The 18,085-nt window shown below is 33.4% G+C and overlaps 1 protein-coding gene across 1 annotated transcript; it reads right to left on the minus strand.

Moving 5' to 3' along the window:
- Positions 1 to 3,950: 3,950 nt before the first annotated feature.
- Positions 3,951 to 14,976, minus strand: LOC132636333 (uncharacterized). The gene is made up of 9 exons (XM_060353149.1): positions 14,784 to 14,976; positions 9,616 to 9,687; positions 8,390 to 8,479; positions 7,816 to 7,858; positions 5,461 to 5,567; positions 5,048 to 5,143; positions 4,614 to 4,804; positions 4,436 to 4,505; positions 3,951 to 4,285 (listed from the first exon to the last, which is right to left on the minus strand). Exons 1-9 carry the CDS (start codon positions 14,859 to 14,861, stop codon positions 4,181 to 4,183), a joined length of 852 nt encoding a protein of 283 aa, XP_060209132.1. The 5' UTR covers positions 14,862 to 14,976; the 3' UTR covers positions 3,951 to 4,180.
- Between the last annotated feature and the right edge of the window lie 3,109 nt (positions 14,977 to 18,085).

The following is an 18,085-nucleotide window of genomic DNA, read 5'->3' on the forward strand; positions in this document are numbered from 1 at the left end:
AGCCTCTAGGTTGTGAGAATCTTTGTGGAGAGAAAATGATCAAAATGGTCCTTAATATATGGGGATTGCACTATTTTGATCCTTCATGTATATAAAGCGTCATGAAAGGGTCCTTAACATATTGAAAAATTAATCATTTGAGTCTTTTATGTATATCACAGAACCGAAATAGTCCTTAATGTATAAAAATAATGATCTTTTGGTCCACGTAATCAAAGTAGTTCTCAATGTATGAAAAAAATGATCATTCTGGTCCTAAATTTTAAAAATTAATGGTACACTCAAAAGATCAGTTGAATTAACCAGTCACTCACGTGAGGCCAAAAACTGTCCTTTCCCTTCCGTCGCCACCATGTGCGTCTCCAACAATAGTGTACACGTTTTGCTGAATTTCCTTATAACATAGTTTTCGTTCTTGCAACAAGAGATACAATTGCATTATGGTATCAAAGGCAAAAACATACAGTGATTATTGGTACAAGAGTTTCCATTAAAAGTAGCAAAAGTTGATCTTTTCATCATATAAGATTTGGTTATGGTCCAAAGGTTTCACTCTCATTTCTTATGTTTTTATACAACTCATGTGAGTTGCTGTTTAGACTTAACATAACTTTTTATTTGCGCGATTACTTTTAAGGTTTAGGACTAGAATGATCGTTTTTTTCATACATTAAGGATTATTATGGTTACGTAGTGCACAAGAAGGACTAAAATGATCATCATATATTAATGACTATTTCCGTTACGTAGTGTATATGAAGGACAAAAATAATCACTCTTTTCATACATTAAAGACTATTTCGTTTATGTGATATATATGAAGGACTAAAATAATCCAACGCCCATACATCAAGGACAATTTTGATAATTTTCTCATCTAGTACAAAACTGTTATGTTACCTCTTCTAAATTTGTACTCTCTCTGTATATTTTTACTTGTCCATTTATTAAAAATAGATGTTCATTTGTACTTGTCCAATTTGAAAAATTAAGATAAAATTTATATTAAGATAGAATTTATCATTTTTTTCCTAATTTATCTTTAATATTAACTCTAATCATTTCCCAAAGCATTGAATTTATTACTCCCTATGTCCCAATTTATGTGACACACTTTTTTTTTTAGTCTGTCCCAAAAACAAAATCGCATCTTTTTATATTTAAAAACAATTTAATTTTATGAGATGATTTACAACCACACAAATACCTAAGGCTTGTTTTGGACCATAAATTTCAAAAGTCTCCCTTTCTTTCTTAAATTCCAGGCCTAGTCAAATGGTACCACATAAATTGGAACAAATGGAGTATGTTCAAAGGGTGATATAGTAAACTTATCATTTTATATATTCTCTCTTAAGGGGTATGTCAAGTCAAACATGGACAAGAAAAAATGGACAGAGGGCGTACTATAAAAAATTATTTATTGAACATAAAACTCATGGTATTCGGAATTGATAAAGTAATTTAAAAACTTGATTTGATATTTCCTTTTTCAAAGTAATTATTAATCATTATTGAAACATTTGTTTTACACTCTCAATTTGTCTTTAAAAAGTCAGATTCCTCCCTCAACTTTAAACAGTAGGCATTCTCCCTCTCATATGTCAATTAATTTTTTAAAATTATTTATTTTAATCTTATATAATTAATTTTTTTAAATTATTTATTTTAATCTTATATTGTCAACTTTTATCTTTTCTTTCTTCTTTCAAATCATGACATTATAAACATATTTCAATTTAGGTAAAAAAATAAAGAAATAAAATTTGATCCCAATGCGGCCATACAATTTCTTTTATTGCCACTATGTCTATCGTCAATCACCATAGAAAGGATGATTGGTTGCAGAGGTAGTGGCGGGTAGACAGAAAGAGGAACAAAAATAAAAAATAAAATAAAATAACTCAAATTATGGGGGAACTATGCGAAAGGGTCAATTTTTTCCTGAACTATGCGAAATGTTCAAATTTTATCCTCCGTGTAAACAAATTAATTCTTAATCACATGGCATAACCGGATACTAAGCTTCCACTACTTAGAAGTAAGGGCAGATTTATTTCACTCCGCATAGTTCAGGGGCAAATTTGACCCCGACTAGTAATGGCGAGGATATATTTAACCCCAAGTATTAATGAAGGACAAATTTGTTCAATTTCGCATAGTTCAGGGGCAAATTTGATCATTTATTCTTGAAAAAATAAGATGAGCTCTTGAGAAGATAAAAAATAAGTCCTAGGGAAACAAAAGGCCGATTTAAAATAAAAAAATACCAGCTACTAAAGTGGCGGATTTAAAAAAAAAAAGTTTGTTTTCTACGAACGTATACACAAGAACGTGAAAAGTCAAAAGTGAATAAGTAAAAGTGCACAGAGGAAATAAATATGTGTTGGAGAATTAAAATTGAAGTGCATACGTGTATACATGAAACAACTAAAAGTGCACGGAGGAAATAAATGTGTCGGAGAATTAAAATTGAAGTGCATACGTGTATACATGTGAAAAGAATAAATATTTAGTACTATGACATATGTCCACGTGGGATTTATTAATTCTTAAAGAACGTGAAAAGTCAAAAGTGAACAAGTAAAAGTACTCGGAGGAAATAAATTTGTGTAGGAGAATTAAAATTAAATTGCATACATCTATACATGAGAAAATAATAAATATTTAGCAAGAACGTGAAAAGTCAAAAGTGAACAAGTAAAAGTGCACGGAGAAAATAAATGTGTCGGAGAATTAAAATTGAAGTGCACATGTCTATACATGAGAAGGGAATAAATATTAAGTACTATGACATATGTAAATATTCAGCAAGAACGTGAAAAGTCAAAAGTGAACAAGTAAAAGTGTACGGAGGAAATAAATGTGTCGGAGAATTAAAATTGAAGTGCATACGTGTATACATGAGAAGAGAATAAATATTAAGCACTATGACATATGTCCACGTGAGATTTATTAATTCTTAAAGAACGTGAAAAGTCAAAAGTGAACAAGTAAAAGTGCATGGAGGAAATAAATTTGTGTAGGAGAATTAAAATTGAACCGCATACGTCTATATATGAGAAGGGAAGAAATATTCAGCGAGACGTCTATATATGAGAAGGGAATAAATATTCAACAAGAACGTGAAAAGTCAAAAGTGAACAAGTAAAAGTGCACGGAGGAAATAAATGTGTCGGAGAATTAAAATTGAAGTGCATACGTCTATACATGAGAAGAGAATAAATATTAAGCACTATGACATATGTCCACGTGGGATAAAAAAACAGTTGGTTAAAGTCTACAAACTATATAACTTTTGATACAAGCATTCATTGCGTGTATAATTTGTAAAACTTTGGGTACAAATAGGTATTGCGGTGTTGGTCACTCTCAGGCACTTATATATAATAGAAATAATGAATAAAAGTCAATCTTTTTCCATAAACCAGGAAACTCCCCGCTAGCCTGCTAGAGGACTAAAATGATTAAAATTTAGTGAGGCTCAACTAAGACTTCTTAGATATTGTGGACCTCTATTACCCATATGCCTGGACTCAGCTAGCTCTTTATAATAAAATACTCAGGCTTGACCCAAAAATGTGTTGGCAGCAACAGAAAAATGGAGTCATGTAGCTGTAGCGTTCGCCCCCACTTAGTGAATATAGTAAAACAATGTTTTAGTTAATTTCTCTGGGTGAATCAATTAATTAACCGAAATATCGCTAAATAAATAAAAAGAAAACAACCAGTCAGCTGCATACAGCATAGAATTTCATTGCCCTTACTTCACATTTGCAAGAAACGAATAAAATCCTCCCTTTATTTCTAATCAAATGATAGTTTCAGCCGCTTTAGGCCAAACTTTGAACAATACAGCTTAAACTAAAATTATAAGAGATTCACTTGTCGACTGATTATAGGAAAATGCCAGCAGCACAGTTTGAATCACTTTGCTACACGACAAAGAATTATATGAACCTGCAGACTAATGAATAAAATATATGAATCTTGGTCGAATAAAGTTTGTAAGTCGTTATATCCAAAACAGATTCTAGCAATCGGATCAAAAGTGCTATATTCCTAGCAAGCACCTAAAAGAACACTCCACCAAATTGCTTGCAGAGGACTCACAATGAAAGAGATGCATTTTTAGCAAGCAACTAAGACAACACAATTAAGATTTAATAATCGTCTCAACTTAGTTCATCAGCATATGATCAAATCCTCCTGCTTGTAGACCAACACGGGCGCCATTAACATTGTGAATCAATTGTTGTAGCCACCTCCTCGTTGTAGGGTCCTCCTGTTGAGCATAAGGAAAACGAATCCATCATCGATAGAAAGAAAACAAGGGTCTATAATAACCATAGGAAAAGTGCTTGATATTCTTCATTGAGAGAGAACTACAAGCTTAGCGAAAAAGATGAAGCACTTGAATTGAAAATGTACATACACGAAGACAACTACTGAAGGTGGCATCTCTAAGCATATCCGGGAGACCACTTCTTAGTGCATCACATGCCCTGACATAAACCGTGCACATCAGCATTTGGTCAAGGTGCATCGTACGAAGTGGCTGATCATTTGTACATCACAAAGCTGAAGGGATATTTGAAGTGAAGAAGTTTCACCTTTGATTATCTGACAACCGAAGATAGCACCTAATTATGTGCTTCAGTAATCTAGATGAAGGCTGTTCAGCAAGTGCACCAACCATATTCCCCAAAACTCGGCCTACAGCAAAAAACCTTTCTGCTGTAGTACATATGTAATCCAAACCCACATCATCTAGAAGTATTTTTTGCACAATGAAAGTTGCAACCTGCCAGCATGTCTCAAATTAGATGTATGGAAAAGCTGATACAAACTGAGGGAGGATGTATCTGGGAATAATCAAACAGGATGTAGAATAAAAAAGGGTATCAATCATAACTAGAATATAATTGTGCAGCATAAGTTGTCTTTTGTTTTGGTATCTCAAGAATATGATAACGATATTATGATTGTATGACCAAACATAAAATTCAGTTACAAGAGAAAAGAAGGGATATGAGGAAGCACTAACTGTTTTTGACAGTTCACTGCCCATCTCCATCGTGCGCAGGCACAGGGGAATTATTTCTGTTGATAATAGAAAACTGATAACTTCAGTATCATCTACCTGCAAAGAAATCGCAGTAAGTCAGCAAAAATGGAGAAGCACAAATGCCATGAGATGCATATGATGAATATTGCACTTTAACAAATGAATTCATTAAGCAGAGCTATAAAAAGTAATTGCCACATGTTTAATATATCGCATATTTGGACAATATCTCTAGGTATCATAAATAGCATCTTTAGACTCTCAAATTGTACTTACCATGGTTTGCTTCTCATGCTTTCAGTGATCCCCAGTACATATATTGTAATATGACATTAATCTTGAAAAAATACTAAAGAAGAGATGATATGTGCAAAATACAGTATGAATATTACCTTCACAAGGGCACCAATGACACCTAAGCTAGTAAGCCTCAGATATTCAAAAGGTCTTGATTTGCTTGTTGTATTTAGAAACGGGTACAAGTACAAAGGGATATGCGCTGCAGTTTGGAACATTTCGTCAGATTAGGTGACAGTAAAAGCACACCCAAATGACAACTCCAACTTATCATCACACTAATGTTGTTGCAGATCTTGAAACATGCATCACAAAGTAGAAAAAGGTTTAAGTATTTCGTGAAATCAAGAGAAAGTAGAAATCATGAGCTTTCACCAAAATAGTCCATTTAGTATCACACTTCAACCAACTTAATCCTCTCACAGATATAATCCTCCAAGTATGTAAGAGTTCAGCACTTTTCGTCTCAAACCTGACGGATTAAGGAATTTCGATTTGCAACATCACATGCCCACATGACTAACCTCAATAAATCCCTAACTGATGAGCCCTATCTGAAAAAACAATCCTATTTTGCTCCAATCTGGGAGCCGCAAATTGAGGAGAAATTACAGAACCTGAGACTGAAACTAAAAGAAAAGAAATTGCACCAGAAAAAGTTCCTTTGCGCGACTGCTCCACTTGAGAAGTTCCCGTTTATACTCTATACAGCTATATTTATGCTGTATTTCATCTACTAAAACCGAAATCACAAGTGTTCAACTCATCCGAGAGAAGTGCAATCAATTCTTTATTGGTTGTTGATTTGGAAGACGTTGATACATAAATTAATCATAATACCTTAAAACCGCCATTAGTAAACGAGCCTAGAGTCCATATTACCAATACTTTCATGTTCATATCCAATTTTCACTTTCTAGTAAAACGATAAAGATAACAAAAATGAGCCTTGCTTCAATGTGGAGTTTGCTGATCCTCCGAGGGCACAGAGACAAAAACAGATAGATGGAAACTGAGAATATCCAAATTTTATATCAGAGGAATTTGATTTTCACTTCTAAGCAATTCAAGCAAAAACAACTAAACCCCACTAAATATCTGTTTCAGCATGAATCTTACCACACTCACTAAGAAACAGATCAGTGAGATTAAGCCATTTCGCCACTAAAGCACCGGCTCAACTGAATATCACTAGACAAAATGGTAACCCTTCTGACATTAACGGCAAACAAGTTGGTGACCTCAAAGAGATCCACCAAGTAGGACTCAGCTGCCTCATGTGCCGCCACAGAAGTGCTCTGGGATCTAACATCACCATTGAAATCCTGAACTACTTTTCTGACCAGCCTCTGTGAGGGGAGCTTCCAGATCAGAAGCTCAGTGCGATTCTAGTACTTACAGATCTCCCTGGGGGTATCGCAGCAAAGCGGGAGGGCTTCTACACTCCTCCGGTGGAGGAAGAAATTAATCGAGTTAAGGTCATGAGGAGTGGCTATTTTCCCCTCAATTTAAGCAAAGAAACCTAGGATTTTTCCCCAATAGAATTATCAGGACTGGGCATTTATTAGGTTGATCATATGAGGTACATGTAAAGGAGCAAACCATTAAATTTCTTAAAGAGATATTTGAGGATCAAATTTTCCGTGTTATATATAGGACCCTTTCGGCAGCAAAAACTCTAGAAATCACACTCGAGTTGGATTCTCCTAATTATCATCACACGGAAGTTGTTGCATATCTTGGAAACGCATGAAGAGTTGAACGGACATGTAAGTGTGTTTCTTTAAGGGTTGCAGTATATGTACTCATGGATAATGGAAAGTTGGATAACACAGCTAATAAAACCCATTTGTTTAGGTGGATGCTCCAATGGACATGAGGCCACAAGCATATAAGTCGTCATCTTCTTTTATGTATCATTCTGGATGTTGGGAGTGGCAAGAAAGGTAGGTGTCTATTGCTTGATCTCCAGTTAAAAAAAAAATCAACAGAACAACAATGATTTTATGTTTGAAATATACAAAAAAGAAACTTTCCCATTAAGATTTATCTAGACAAAACTGACATCAAATTGATTCTAAAGGATTCCATGTCAGCATTGTTCGTGAAAGCAACAAGTACATCGAAGTGCAACTGCAAATGAAAGTAAAACCAATTTCTACCATTTATGCAACCTTCAAAAATAATGTAATAAGACAATTCAATATAGTCAAAGGAATTTCTCATTGCCGTAGTTTATGATCCATGATTCAACTGCAAAGATGTTCTGAATGATGCACTGTATGCATGACTACATAACTCAATATAATATGGATGTACAAGGATATTGCATTTTCTTTCCCTTAAATAAACCCAATCCACTTAAAAGTAAAGCCAAAGAGGCTTTGCATACAAAAAGGCCAAGATGATCACCATTGAGCAAAACCCATAAAAAAGGGGGAAAGGATTACCATTGAGGAACAACATTCTCGTGTTGGGGTGAGAGGCTACACACTGCAAAAAAAAAAAAAAAAAAAAAAAAAGAAAGACAGCATCATTAATTGGACATTTGACCTGCATAAGAATTAAATGAACAATTATAGTGATCACAATTCCAAAAGCATATGTATGATATTTTTTTTTATTTTTTGGATCAAGAGCATATGTATGATAATATTTGACACTTGAAAGTAATTTAAGATATGCAATATGTTCCACGTGTAATAGAAATTGAAAGAAATTTGCTCTCAACAGGAAATGCAAAAGCTACCATATATAGGATTTGAACAATATGCAACAGTCAACTGGGTTAATGTGAGCCCACCAGTAGGCTGTTCTCTTACCTCTATCCCCTCTTGATAGATAAAAAGCCCAAACAAATCCAATTTCTACATCCTGCTGCTGAACAAATACTCCTAAAGGAAAGCATTTTCCTTAACAGAAATCTATTACTTATTATGATGGAACATTACATGGCAATACTCATTACTTTACAAATTGTTGATGAGATGAGCAATGGAAACAGCACAAGGAATCAACTGATACCTGAAGAAGTGCTAAAGCATTACAAACTCTATTAGATTGTGCTGGAGTCAGGTTCGGCGGTGACAAAACAGGGTAGATGGAAACTATCTCCTGCAAGCATGTAATGGACGTAAACTTACAGCACATAGGAAAATCAATACAGAGAAGCATTCCAAGTAAAACTTTAAGAACTTGAAATCAAGCGATTGGGATCCATTTTCTATTATAAGCATCTCGTTTTCAATGTCGAGATAGAACAAATCTGTCAAGGTGGGAAATAGCCAGGTCGATACTTCCCTAAAGGACCTCTGAAAGGTCATTCTCCTGCAAGTTAGACTATGCTTCAATTAACCTTTCTCTTTGACATATCCTAGTTTGTGTTACTCAACAGATTTAAAGTATCTGCTTAGCTGGAGTTTTAGGATGTCGGAAGTGTTGGATGCTCAACAAAGATGAAGATTGTTTGCACATGAATTAAGCTCCTTTCTTGTCATTTATCTTGGACAAACAAGGAAAAAGCATCAAGATTATCATTTAGTACTTTCACTGTACACTCCGACCAGTTTTCACCATACCATCATTTTACATTTCTTTTTCTCACCCACCAACAAGAAAGTAATCCAATTCAGTATTCAACTAAACTGTCACTCATTATCCAGTTTCCTTCACTAAATAAGCAAAACGCCACTCGCTGAGTACAAATTACAGGAGCGAAAGAATCAGCAAAAGCAATCAGGGACCACAGCTCTGTCCGACCCCACACTCACCCTACACCCAAAACTTCACAAACCTCTTTTATCATCACCAAGACTTCACATAAATTTTTAGCTTTTACCATTTGTATTTCTCACTCGTCCCATGAAGTAAAAGTTACCATGCAAGTTCTTCTCCTGAATTTCAGCTTAAATTAATTGATAACAGCTTTCCAGAATGGCATTCTACATCACTCCGCTGCGATTTCACAATTTTCACCCCTTCATGCTTAGATTCTAGCTCATCCTTTTGTTCAAAAGTACCTAGCCAGGTTTCGGTCTGTACAAGAACATTGAGATGTTTCGCTGAGTCCTTCCTTTTAATGTCACAAAGTGTAAAGCACCACCAATTTAACAGTAGGGCACACGAAATTTGTTCAAACAGATGGAGGATATGGCAGTGTTACAGTCTAAGCTGGTATTGTTTCGAGCATGTGCATTACTGGCAGATGGGATAAAATCTGAAGAATTAGAATGAAACACTTCAAAGATTACCTGTAAGAGCGCAGCAGTAGTACCAAATGAGTTCCACAGTAATGGGGCTAAGTCCTGAAATAATTCCCTCTTCTGGAAAAGGAAAACAAGGTTAAAATTTTTGTTTTTGGTGGGATGGGGGATGAGGGAGGGGGCAAATTAGAATGGAAAAAGAAAAAAAGTTGAAAGACTATCTAGTACGAAACATTAAACATTTTCTCAAATTGTGCACAAATATCTGTAGATGGACGAAGAGAGGTTAGAGAATAAATAAGTCACTGGGGCAGACACTATATAATTCGCTGTTTAATATTGGAAGAAGAAGAAATCAGTGATTATTCTCCACAATCATATCAGTTGCAACCAAAAGGAGAAGACTGGAGTTTAAAGTCAAGCACTCAAGCTCTCATGTTGTTCAATTTGCTTGACAAAGAAGACTAATGAGTAGTTGGGTATGCTTGAACAGAAATTTTTCCAGTTTATATCACCAGTATTCATGGCAGGAAGAGTATTCTGTGCTTGTAAGCACATCTGCAGTCACTAATTACAAGTATGATGGAAGAAATCACATGGTGATTCCACCAAGAAAAGGGTTCAGCAATCCAAAATTCCCCAATTTGCTCAAGGAAAACTATAATTTTTCCACGTCTGACGCAGGGAAACCTACAAAGGAAAGGTTTTAATTTATGTTGCTGGTGCTATCTATGCTAAGAAAGTTCTGAAACTCCAAAAAAAAATTTCTTACATTGCAAATAAGTTGAGTATGTTTGGAGCATGCTCCTGAAACTATATGGAATTCAGTGGGTAATGCCAGGCAACTTAAACCAAGCATTGTGCAGCTGGCAAGGCCAGAGATACGGAAGAAACAGAAGCTGATATGTAAGAAATCCCATTATGCATTATGTGAACTGTTTGGTTAGAGAGAAACAGTAGATGCTTTGAGGGAAAGGAGCAAAATATTACTTTTGTAATACTATAAGATGTATCCAACATCTAAAACTATGGTGTAGGCCTTCTTTTATTAATGACGTTGATATCATGCTAAATTTCGTGGAATCATTAGAGTTATAAAGGGCACCACAAAACTTATGTATAACTCAGTATGTCTTGGTACTGAAGTTTTACTAATAAAAGAAATTACTATTTCTTACTTATCAAAAAATTCCATTTATTGCCTTTCCTTTCTCACTGAATCGAAACTCCTACAACAGATAGATAATATAAGTAAGCTAACATGACAATTCAATGTTGTTAAAGGCTCGCTAAGAACTTGATGTCCTGCATCTTAGGCACTTCATAGGAGGTGTTTCCATGTCGGCACTCTATCTCGAAGGAGTTGGCACAAAGTAATAAATATAGCTGGTAATGCAATATCTTAATTGTTAATGGAAGTTTGTGGTTGGATTTGTTAATGCTTAGGCATAGGAAATTAGAAACTTAGTATACGAAAAATAGATTTACATGAGTTTTCCTTTCATGGTGTAGGTTTTTCAATTCTTGTTCACATAATTACTGTAGGTGCTTATAGTTATTTGTTTTTAAGTGCGTATATAGATTTAAAATATTTTCCTTATTTGTGCCTTTCATTACTAAAACTCGTCACTTAGGGTCTGTTTGGAAAGCCACCTGGTAATTGGAATTGGTGTAATTACACAGCCTAGTAATTACACAGTATTGTAATTACAATGACCTGTTTGTTTATCATAATGTAATTACAAGCGTGCTGTTTGGTTGCACAAGTGTAATTATACAGTTAGTTTAATTTTAAAATAAAACTTCACTATAAAAAATTTAAAATTAATATTTAAAAAATATGGGCCTTTATACATGATATTAAATTAACTATTTAATAACACATTATTTCTTGAAAATATGTTAATTAATAATCATATATTTGTAACTAATATTGTGAAAAATAGTTGATATATAATTTCAAATTAATAATATTTTTATTTTAATTGATTATAAATACTTTTTTTGTGAGAACATCATGGGATTTGATGTTTGAGGAAAAAAAGAATATTTATAAATATAATGCCACAATATTATTCAAATGTTTAACAAAAATTCTATCAATTATAAGTGAAAAATAAACAACAAGCAATGTGAAATAACAAGTTAATAGTATTAAAACAAATAAATTAAAGTCAAAAATATAACCTAAATTCAAAATCCAAAAGAATTTTTTTTAACATAATACTCTTATGTCAAGTTCCAACGTAACATAAGTAAGTTCCAACGTAACATAAGTAAATACTCCTATAATTCAAAAGAAAGGGAAAATATAAGTCTATAACCACATTCACAACGAAATTATACTTTAATAACGTCACTCATTATATGCCAAGTTTGTTAATGACTCATTCTTTCTAATATTAAGAGATGTAGTTTCAAAAATTAGAATAATAATACTGTTATGCTAAATGAATAAAATAAAAAAAATAAAAAAATACAAGCAATTACATGGAACCACAAGAAGTAAAGGTTGGAAATGAGAAGAAAGGAAATGAAATATAAATAATATAAAAAGAAAAATATATTTTAAAAAATAAAAATAATTAAAAAGTAAAAATAAAAAATAAATTAGAAAAGCAAAGAAATTAAAATAAAATAAAATAAAAAAGAAATAAACTAAAAAGTAACTCTGTAATTACAGGACTTAATTCTCAGCCCCCCCTTGAGAATTGGAGAGTGTAATTACACCCTGTCAATTACACCCAATTCCCACCTAACTGTGTAATTACCTGGTCAAACATACAGGCCAAACTGTGTAATTACACCCAATTACATCCAATTCCAATTACCTGGGTGGCTTTCCAAACAGGCCCTTAATTGCTCTTTGCGCTTAAAGCTACAACAGACCTCAGCACTTCCCTATGCCCTTGACAAAACTGCAACTATTCTAATTGTTGCATGCTATAACCTCTTTATTGCTTATGTATCACTTAAAAAAGAGTAGAATAAAGTAATTGCTAAAAAATCATCTGTACACTAACTTGATTACAATTTCAAACAGTTTCTCTTTTTCTTTACTTTTTTTTATCTAACAGTACCAAGTAAAAGTAACTTCCACCTTATAGTTCGTAGTTGTTCTCAATCCAGGATTCTCTAAAACCTAGTATACTAGAAAATAAAATTCAAATCTATAAAGGAAAACAGAAGTAGATAATAATTAAATCATACCTTCCCAGACACGATCTCAAGAAGGTTTTGCCTATACATGTTTTTATATCTTTTTGTCCATTTTTGGGGACTGGAAGCTACAAATGATTGGGAAGAAAAAACAAAACCTAACAAGGAAGGTGACTGCCTCTTGCAAAGTTGGAAGGCAGTTCTTTATTAGTTCAAATACCCAATAGCCTATAATAATAGACAAATTACCAATAACAATTCCATAAATTGTACTCATGCATATTTGTTACTCCTTAATATACATAAAACAGGTAATAAACCTAACAATTAATGTATGTTCCTATCACAAAAGCAACACATATATCCCCAAAGATGACAATTCACTAGTCTATCTCCTTTTCATATTTGGTATGCTTTACTTGAGCCGAGGGTCCATCGGAAACAAACTCTCTACCTTCACAAGGTAGGGGTAAGGCTACGTACACACCACCCTCTCCTGACCCCACTTTTGGCTGGGTATGTTGTTGTTGGCTACAGTCAAAGGAGCTACAAGTATTAGCACAGGCTCGAATAGTGGTGCACATTCTTAAATCTTAACCAATTTTAAGGTCTCCCTCACTATAGAAAAGATTAGGGTTTCTCGAAACAAGATATAAAAGCTCACACACCCCACTGTAAATTGCTTTCATTAGCACCACTCCCCTTCCCAATGCTAGAACCCTAAAAAGAAAAATTCCTCATATTTCCAAAATTGAACTCTCTGACTAACAACCATCCTAAATAGTTTTCAGAAACCTACTATATCCATCCATTAAAGAGCCGAAATTGCCCCTATACTTTCCGCCAAGCAGCACTTTTGCCCTCCGTCAATAGTTGGGCTGTTTTTTGCCCCTGCCATTACCAAAAGGTGTCATTTTTGCCCTTTCAGCTAACAGAATCTTAAAAATGAAATGAAAAATTCTTCATATTTCCATAATTAAACTCACCATCCTGAACAAATTTCAAAAACATACTATATCCTATGTTGCTCGGACTCGGTGTCGAGTGTCGGATACGGGTACAGATCTAGAGGTCGGATTCGGCATAATCTAAATTTTAAGATTCCGGGGTATGGATCCAGGTGCAGATACGGGTGCGGGGATTCGGCTAAAATAATTCAAAATTATAAGAAAAATAACTAAATCTATGCCTAGAAATAAAAAACAAAAATATTTTTTTATAGTTATGTTTCATTTATAATTAAATATTAATTTTTAATTAACTTGAAACTCTTCTAGATACAATAAGTGTCCACTCTTCAAGAGCTCTCCGTTTCTTTCAATTTGGCCTCAAGTTTTTTCTCAGATTGGTCCATGGATTTGGTCAAAGTATCCAATGTCGTTTGACCAGATCCGACACGAATCCGGTGTCGGTGTCGGTGTCGTGTCGGACACGGGTCCGGCAGCAAAAGTGAAGGGTCCGAGCAACATAGACTATATCTGTTCATTCAATTCTTTATTTCTTAAAATAATGGTAGTGTTTGGATCAAGTTGATTAATCTACCAGGAAAAGCCTACTACAACAAACAAGAACTTGAGGAAATCTTAAGCTCATACTTTTATACATATATATATAGGCACTTTACCCAGAGTATCCCAACAACAAATATACCCAGTGTAATCTCACAAGTGGAGTCTGGGATGGGTACAATATACGCAGACCTTAAAGTATTCCGAAATTGGAAAAAAAAAATCTAAGCAAACATATGTGTGTGTGTGAGAGAGAATTCATTAAAATTGCCCATAATTTTAAAAATACAAATCTTTAAAGTTGAACTCATTGAGTTTAAATCCCGAATCCGCCTCTACGAGTACTTATATATATAGATACTTTACAGTATTCCAACAACAACATACCTAATCCCACGAGTGGGGTCAGGGATGTATGCAGTATTCCGAAATCGAAGGAAACATAACAATATTCCAACAACAACATACCCAGACCTTACAGTATTACATAAAGTACAAAAAATCGAAGGAAACATATATATATATATATATATTAAATTGAGGAAGGACCTTAGAGAGTTCAAGAAGGGCATTTTCACGAAGATCGGGATTGCTGAGTTCAAGCACAAGTTGCTCTGCTGATTGCATTTTGACAGAAACAGGTTTTTTTTTTTTTGACTTACACCATTATATACATACAGATATGTTTTCTATAAATTATATTTTGGTCAAGGATTATTTGAATTCGCAATGAATTGATAATATTAAAAGTATTAGTTATATCACAGGATATTTGTTAAAAAGGGCTTTTACAAAATGAACAAAAACCGTGCGGGGCGGGCCGATTGCGGGCCGACCCACGAACACTCCAACCCGCCCCACGTAGCATAATTTGTTGTTTTAAATTAGAGGTGGCAGATGGGCCGTTTGGGTTGAATTTATGGATGGGTTAATGTCTAATCCTGCTCAAAACTTGTTTGGGTTAAGATAGACGGGTCAAGATGGGTTAAATAATGGATCATAACTCAACCCGTCCAACTTGACCCATTACTTTTAGAAATTTCAAATTAATAGTCTATGGTGTTATTTTGTTTGTTTGAATTTGATTTCTACATATATTTATTATATAGATTATAATAGTAGTATTTGATATCTAGTTTTTTTGTAAATGTGAATAGGTGATAATTGTTTTCTCTTCCAGCTATGAGTTGTGAAAGATATTCAGAAAACAAAAGGGAAAAAGAAAGAGGTCGATACGTACCGTCAATATATATGTATATGTTTATTTAATTTTTCTGTTTTTTCCTTTTTAGTTTGTAATTTGTAATTTTATATTTATGTGAGAGATAAAAAATAAAAATAAAAAGAACTTTGATTAGACAGGGAATTCAATATAGTTTTAGTTTTCTGTTTTTTCTTATTCAAGTTAACATATAATAATATTAGTTAAGTTACTTTATATTGAACATACATATTTCTCACTCTTTTTGTCAAAATAATACATTTAGAATATTTTCACTCAAATAATAAAGATATTCACTATTAATATTTTCTGATAAGTTATTCATACATAAATTCTATTCGAAATTTTAAAAAGAAAATAAAATAATTATTTAATTTAAAAAAAATTAAGAAAATAAAAAAATAAGAATTAAAAATATTTAAAATTAAATTTTTCTTAAAAAAAATAATAAATAAAAAAGTTAATCAAGTTTTGTAGTTGTTACACTTCGGAACAGAGAATAGTTGATGCGTCAGTTTGGGCTCATTTGATGAGTCAGTTTGGGCTGATGATTTGTGATGGATCAACTTGAGCTGGCCTAAATCAACCCATCTTCAAAATTACTCTAACTCAAATCCACCAATGCTTGGGCGGGTTGGGCGGGTCAAATGGGTTTGGGCTAGTTTTGCCACCCCTACTTTAAACCTGCCCCGCATCAACCCGCCCCGCTTAAATGTTCTTAAATTTTTATTTTTTAAATGATTTTGATAGTAAAATATCCTATTCATAAAATTCTTTTTTCTTTTTGTGCTAAGTAATAGGAGTACTAATTAACTTACCTGTAATTGTAACCTTATAATAATAATAAAAAAAAAAGTTATTCATTCTCACATTTGTAAAATGTCTGTAGATAAATTACAAATTAGTTTCATCAAGTTAAAGTTCTTTAATATGGATGATAATGGAATAAATAAATCCGATTTGACAGCACTGGTATCGATCAGTTGAAACTAACTGTTTTGATAACTATTACACCCTCTTGTAAATCTTCCATTTATGAAAATTACGTTGATAAATTAAAATTGAATAAAAGAAAATACAGATGCATGTTTCAATTGATCAACCTGATTAAAGTAGTAAGTAATCATGTTACTAATATTTAGAAATGACAGTTTAAAAGGACGAACAGGGGCAAAAATATAATTTTAATGAACTTCAGTAATTTAAAATTTGGAGTCTTTTATAATCTGTACTAATTTCGTGAAAACAATGATCGTGTGATTCACCTATGGGTCTACATGTTTTAGTTAGTTTCCTAATTTGTAGGTTGTGAGCTAGTATTGACATAGCATTTTTCATTCCACTCAACACTCATAAAAGTCTTACGGAATTAGTGGTTGTTCTTCTGGCATACACAAAAGTGAAATAGAGGAACTATATGAGGGTCTATCCGTTAAAATTCCTCCTAGGTGAACTTATAAATTATCTCTATGTAATCTCTATTTATGCACTCTTCTCAATTTCGACTTCCTTAGTTGATAATTGGTGTTTATCTTTTTTTGAAGGTACTTCAAAATACTTTTGTGCTATGTGATTTTTGGAATAGCGAAGGTTGGCTACTAAGATGGGAATTGTAGCTCCGTTCTCATTTGAAATGATGAATGAAGATGTACTTGAAGATGTCTAGCTCCAGCTCATTTGAAATGATGAGTGAAAATATACTTGAAGATGTCTTTTATATATATTTTGGGTATTATGTAAAATATTTGAATATAGTTCTACTAGACAATGTACTTATCTTTTGTAATGATATCCAGTTTTCATATGTAACAAATCATAGCTTCCTGATAATGTCCATCGTACAAGTGTGAAGATTGTTGTTATCATTTTTGTTTTTTTCCCCAATTAATCATTGGTAATTTTCTACCTGTCGAGTCGATAAATGTTAAATCAAAGTTAGATTTTGATTGACAAGATCTTTCCATCTATTTATAGAATGTTCATATGCAAGACAATTATGGGGAAGATTGATGGATTGGATGCACGGCTATCAAATGCTACATTAGATAGTAATCAGTTGCACCAATGGATTATTCAGAAGACTAAATCATGCATAACTCCTCAAATTAACCTACGACAGTTCATGCATTCTGGACAGAGAGGAACAATCGATTTTTTTAGCAAAAGCAAAGAACCTGATAGTATGGCTAAGGAAATAGCTTGTGTCTGTAATGTAAAGAGCATCTCCAAAGCTTAGACTCATTCTGTGAGGTCATTTATTCTAAATCTAACTAGCTTTTGAAGGATTCACTGAGGGAGCAAGTTAGATTTATATTGATTTATATCTTGAACAGCAAGTTGGGTTGTAGCTTAGCTGTAGTACTTATTTGCCTACTGGCTCAAACTTCGGCACACGTTTAATTAAAAAATAATAATTAATTCACATGTGGCATCACTTGATTCGCCTAATTTTGAGCCCCACAATAAATTAAAATTAAAATAAAAAACTCTTCCCCCTCCTCTCTACACTCACCAACCCACGCAACCCCTCTTTGACCCACTTCTGCTCTCTCTTCCATTTTTAGTCTTCTTCCTCCCAATCAACCCCCACCCTCCTCCTTCACCTTGCATACAATCTTTTTGAAAAAAT

The sequence above is a fragment of the Lycium barbarum genome, chromosome 4 (genome assembly GCF_019175385.1).
Source record: "Lycium barbarum isolate Lr01 chromosome 4, ASM1917538v2, whole genome shotgun sequence".
NCBI classification, from domain to species: domain Eukaryota; kingdom Viridiplantae; phylum Streptophyta; class Magnoliopsida; order Solanales; family Solanaceae; genus Lycium; species Lycium barbarum.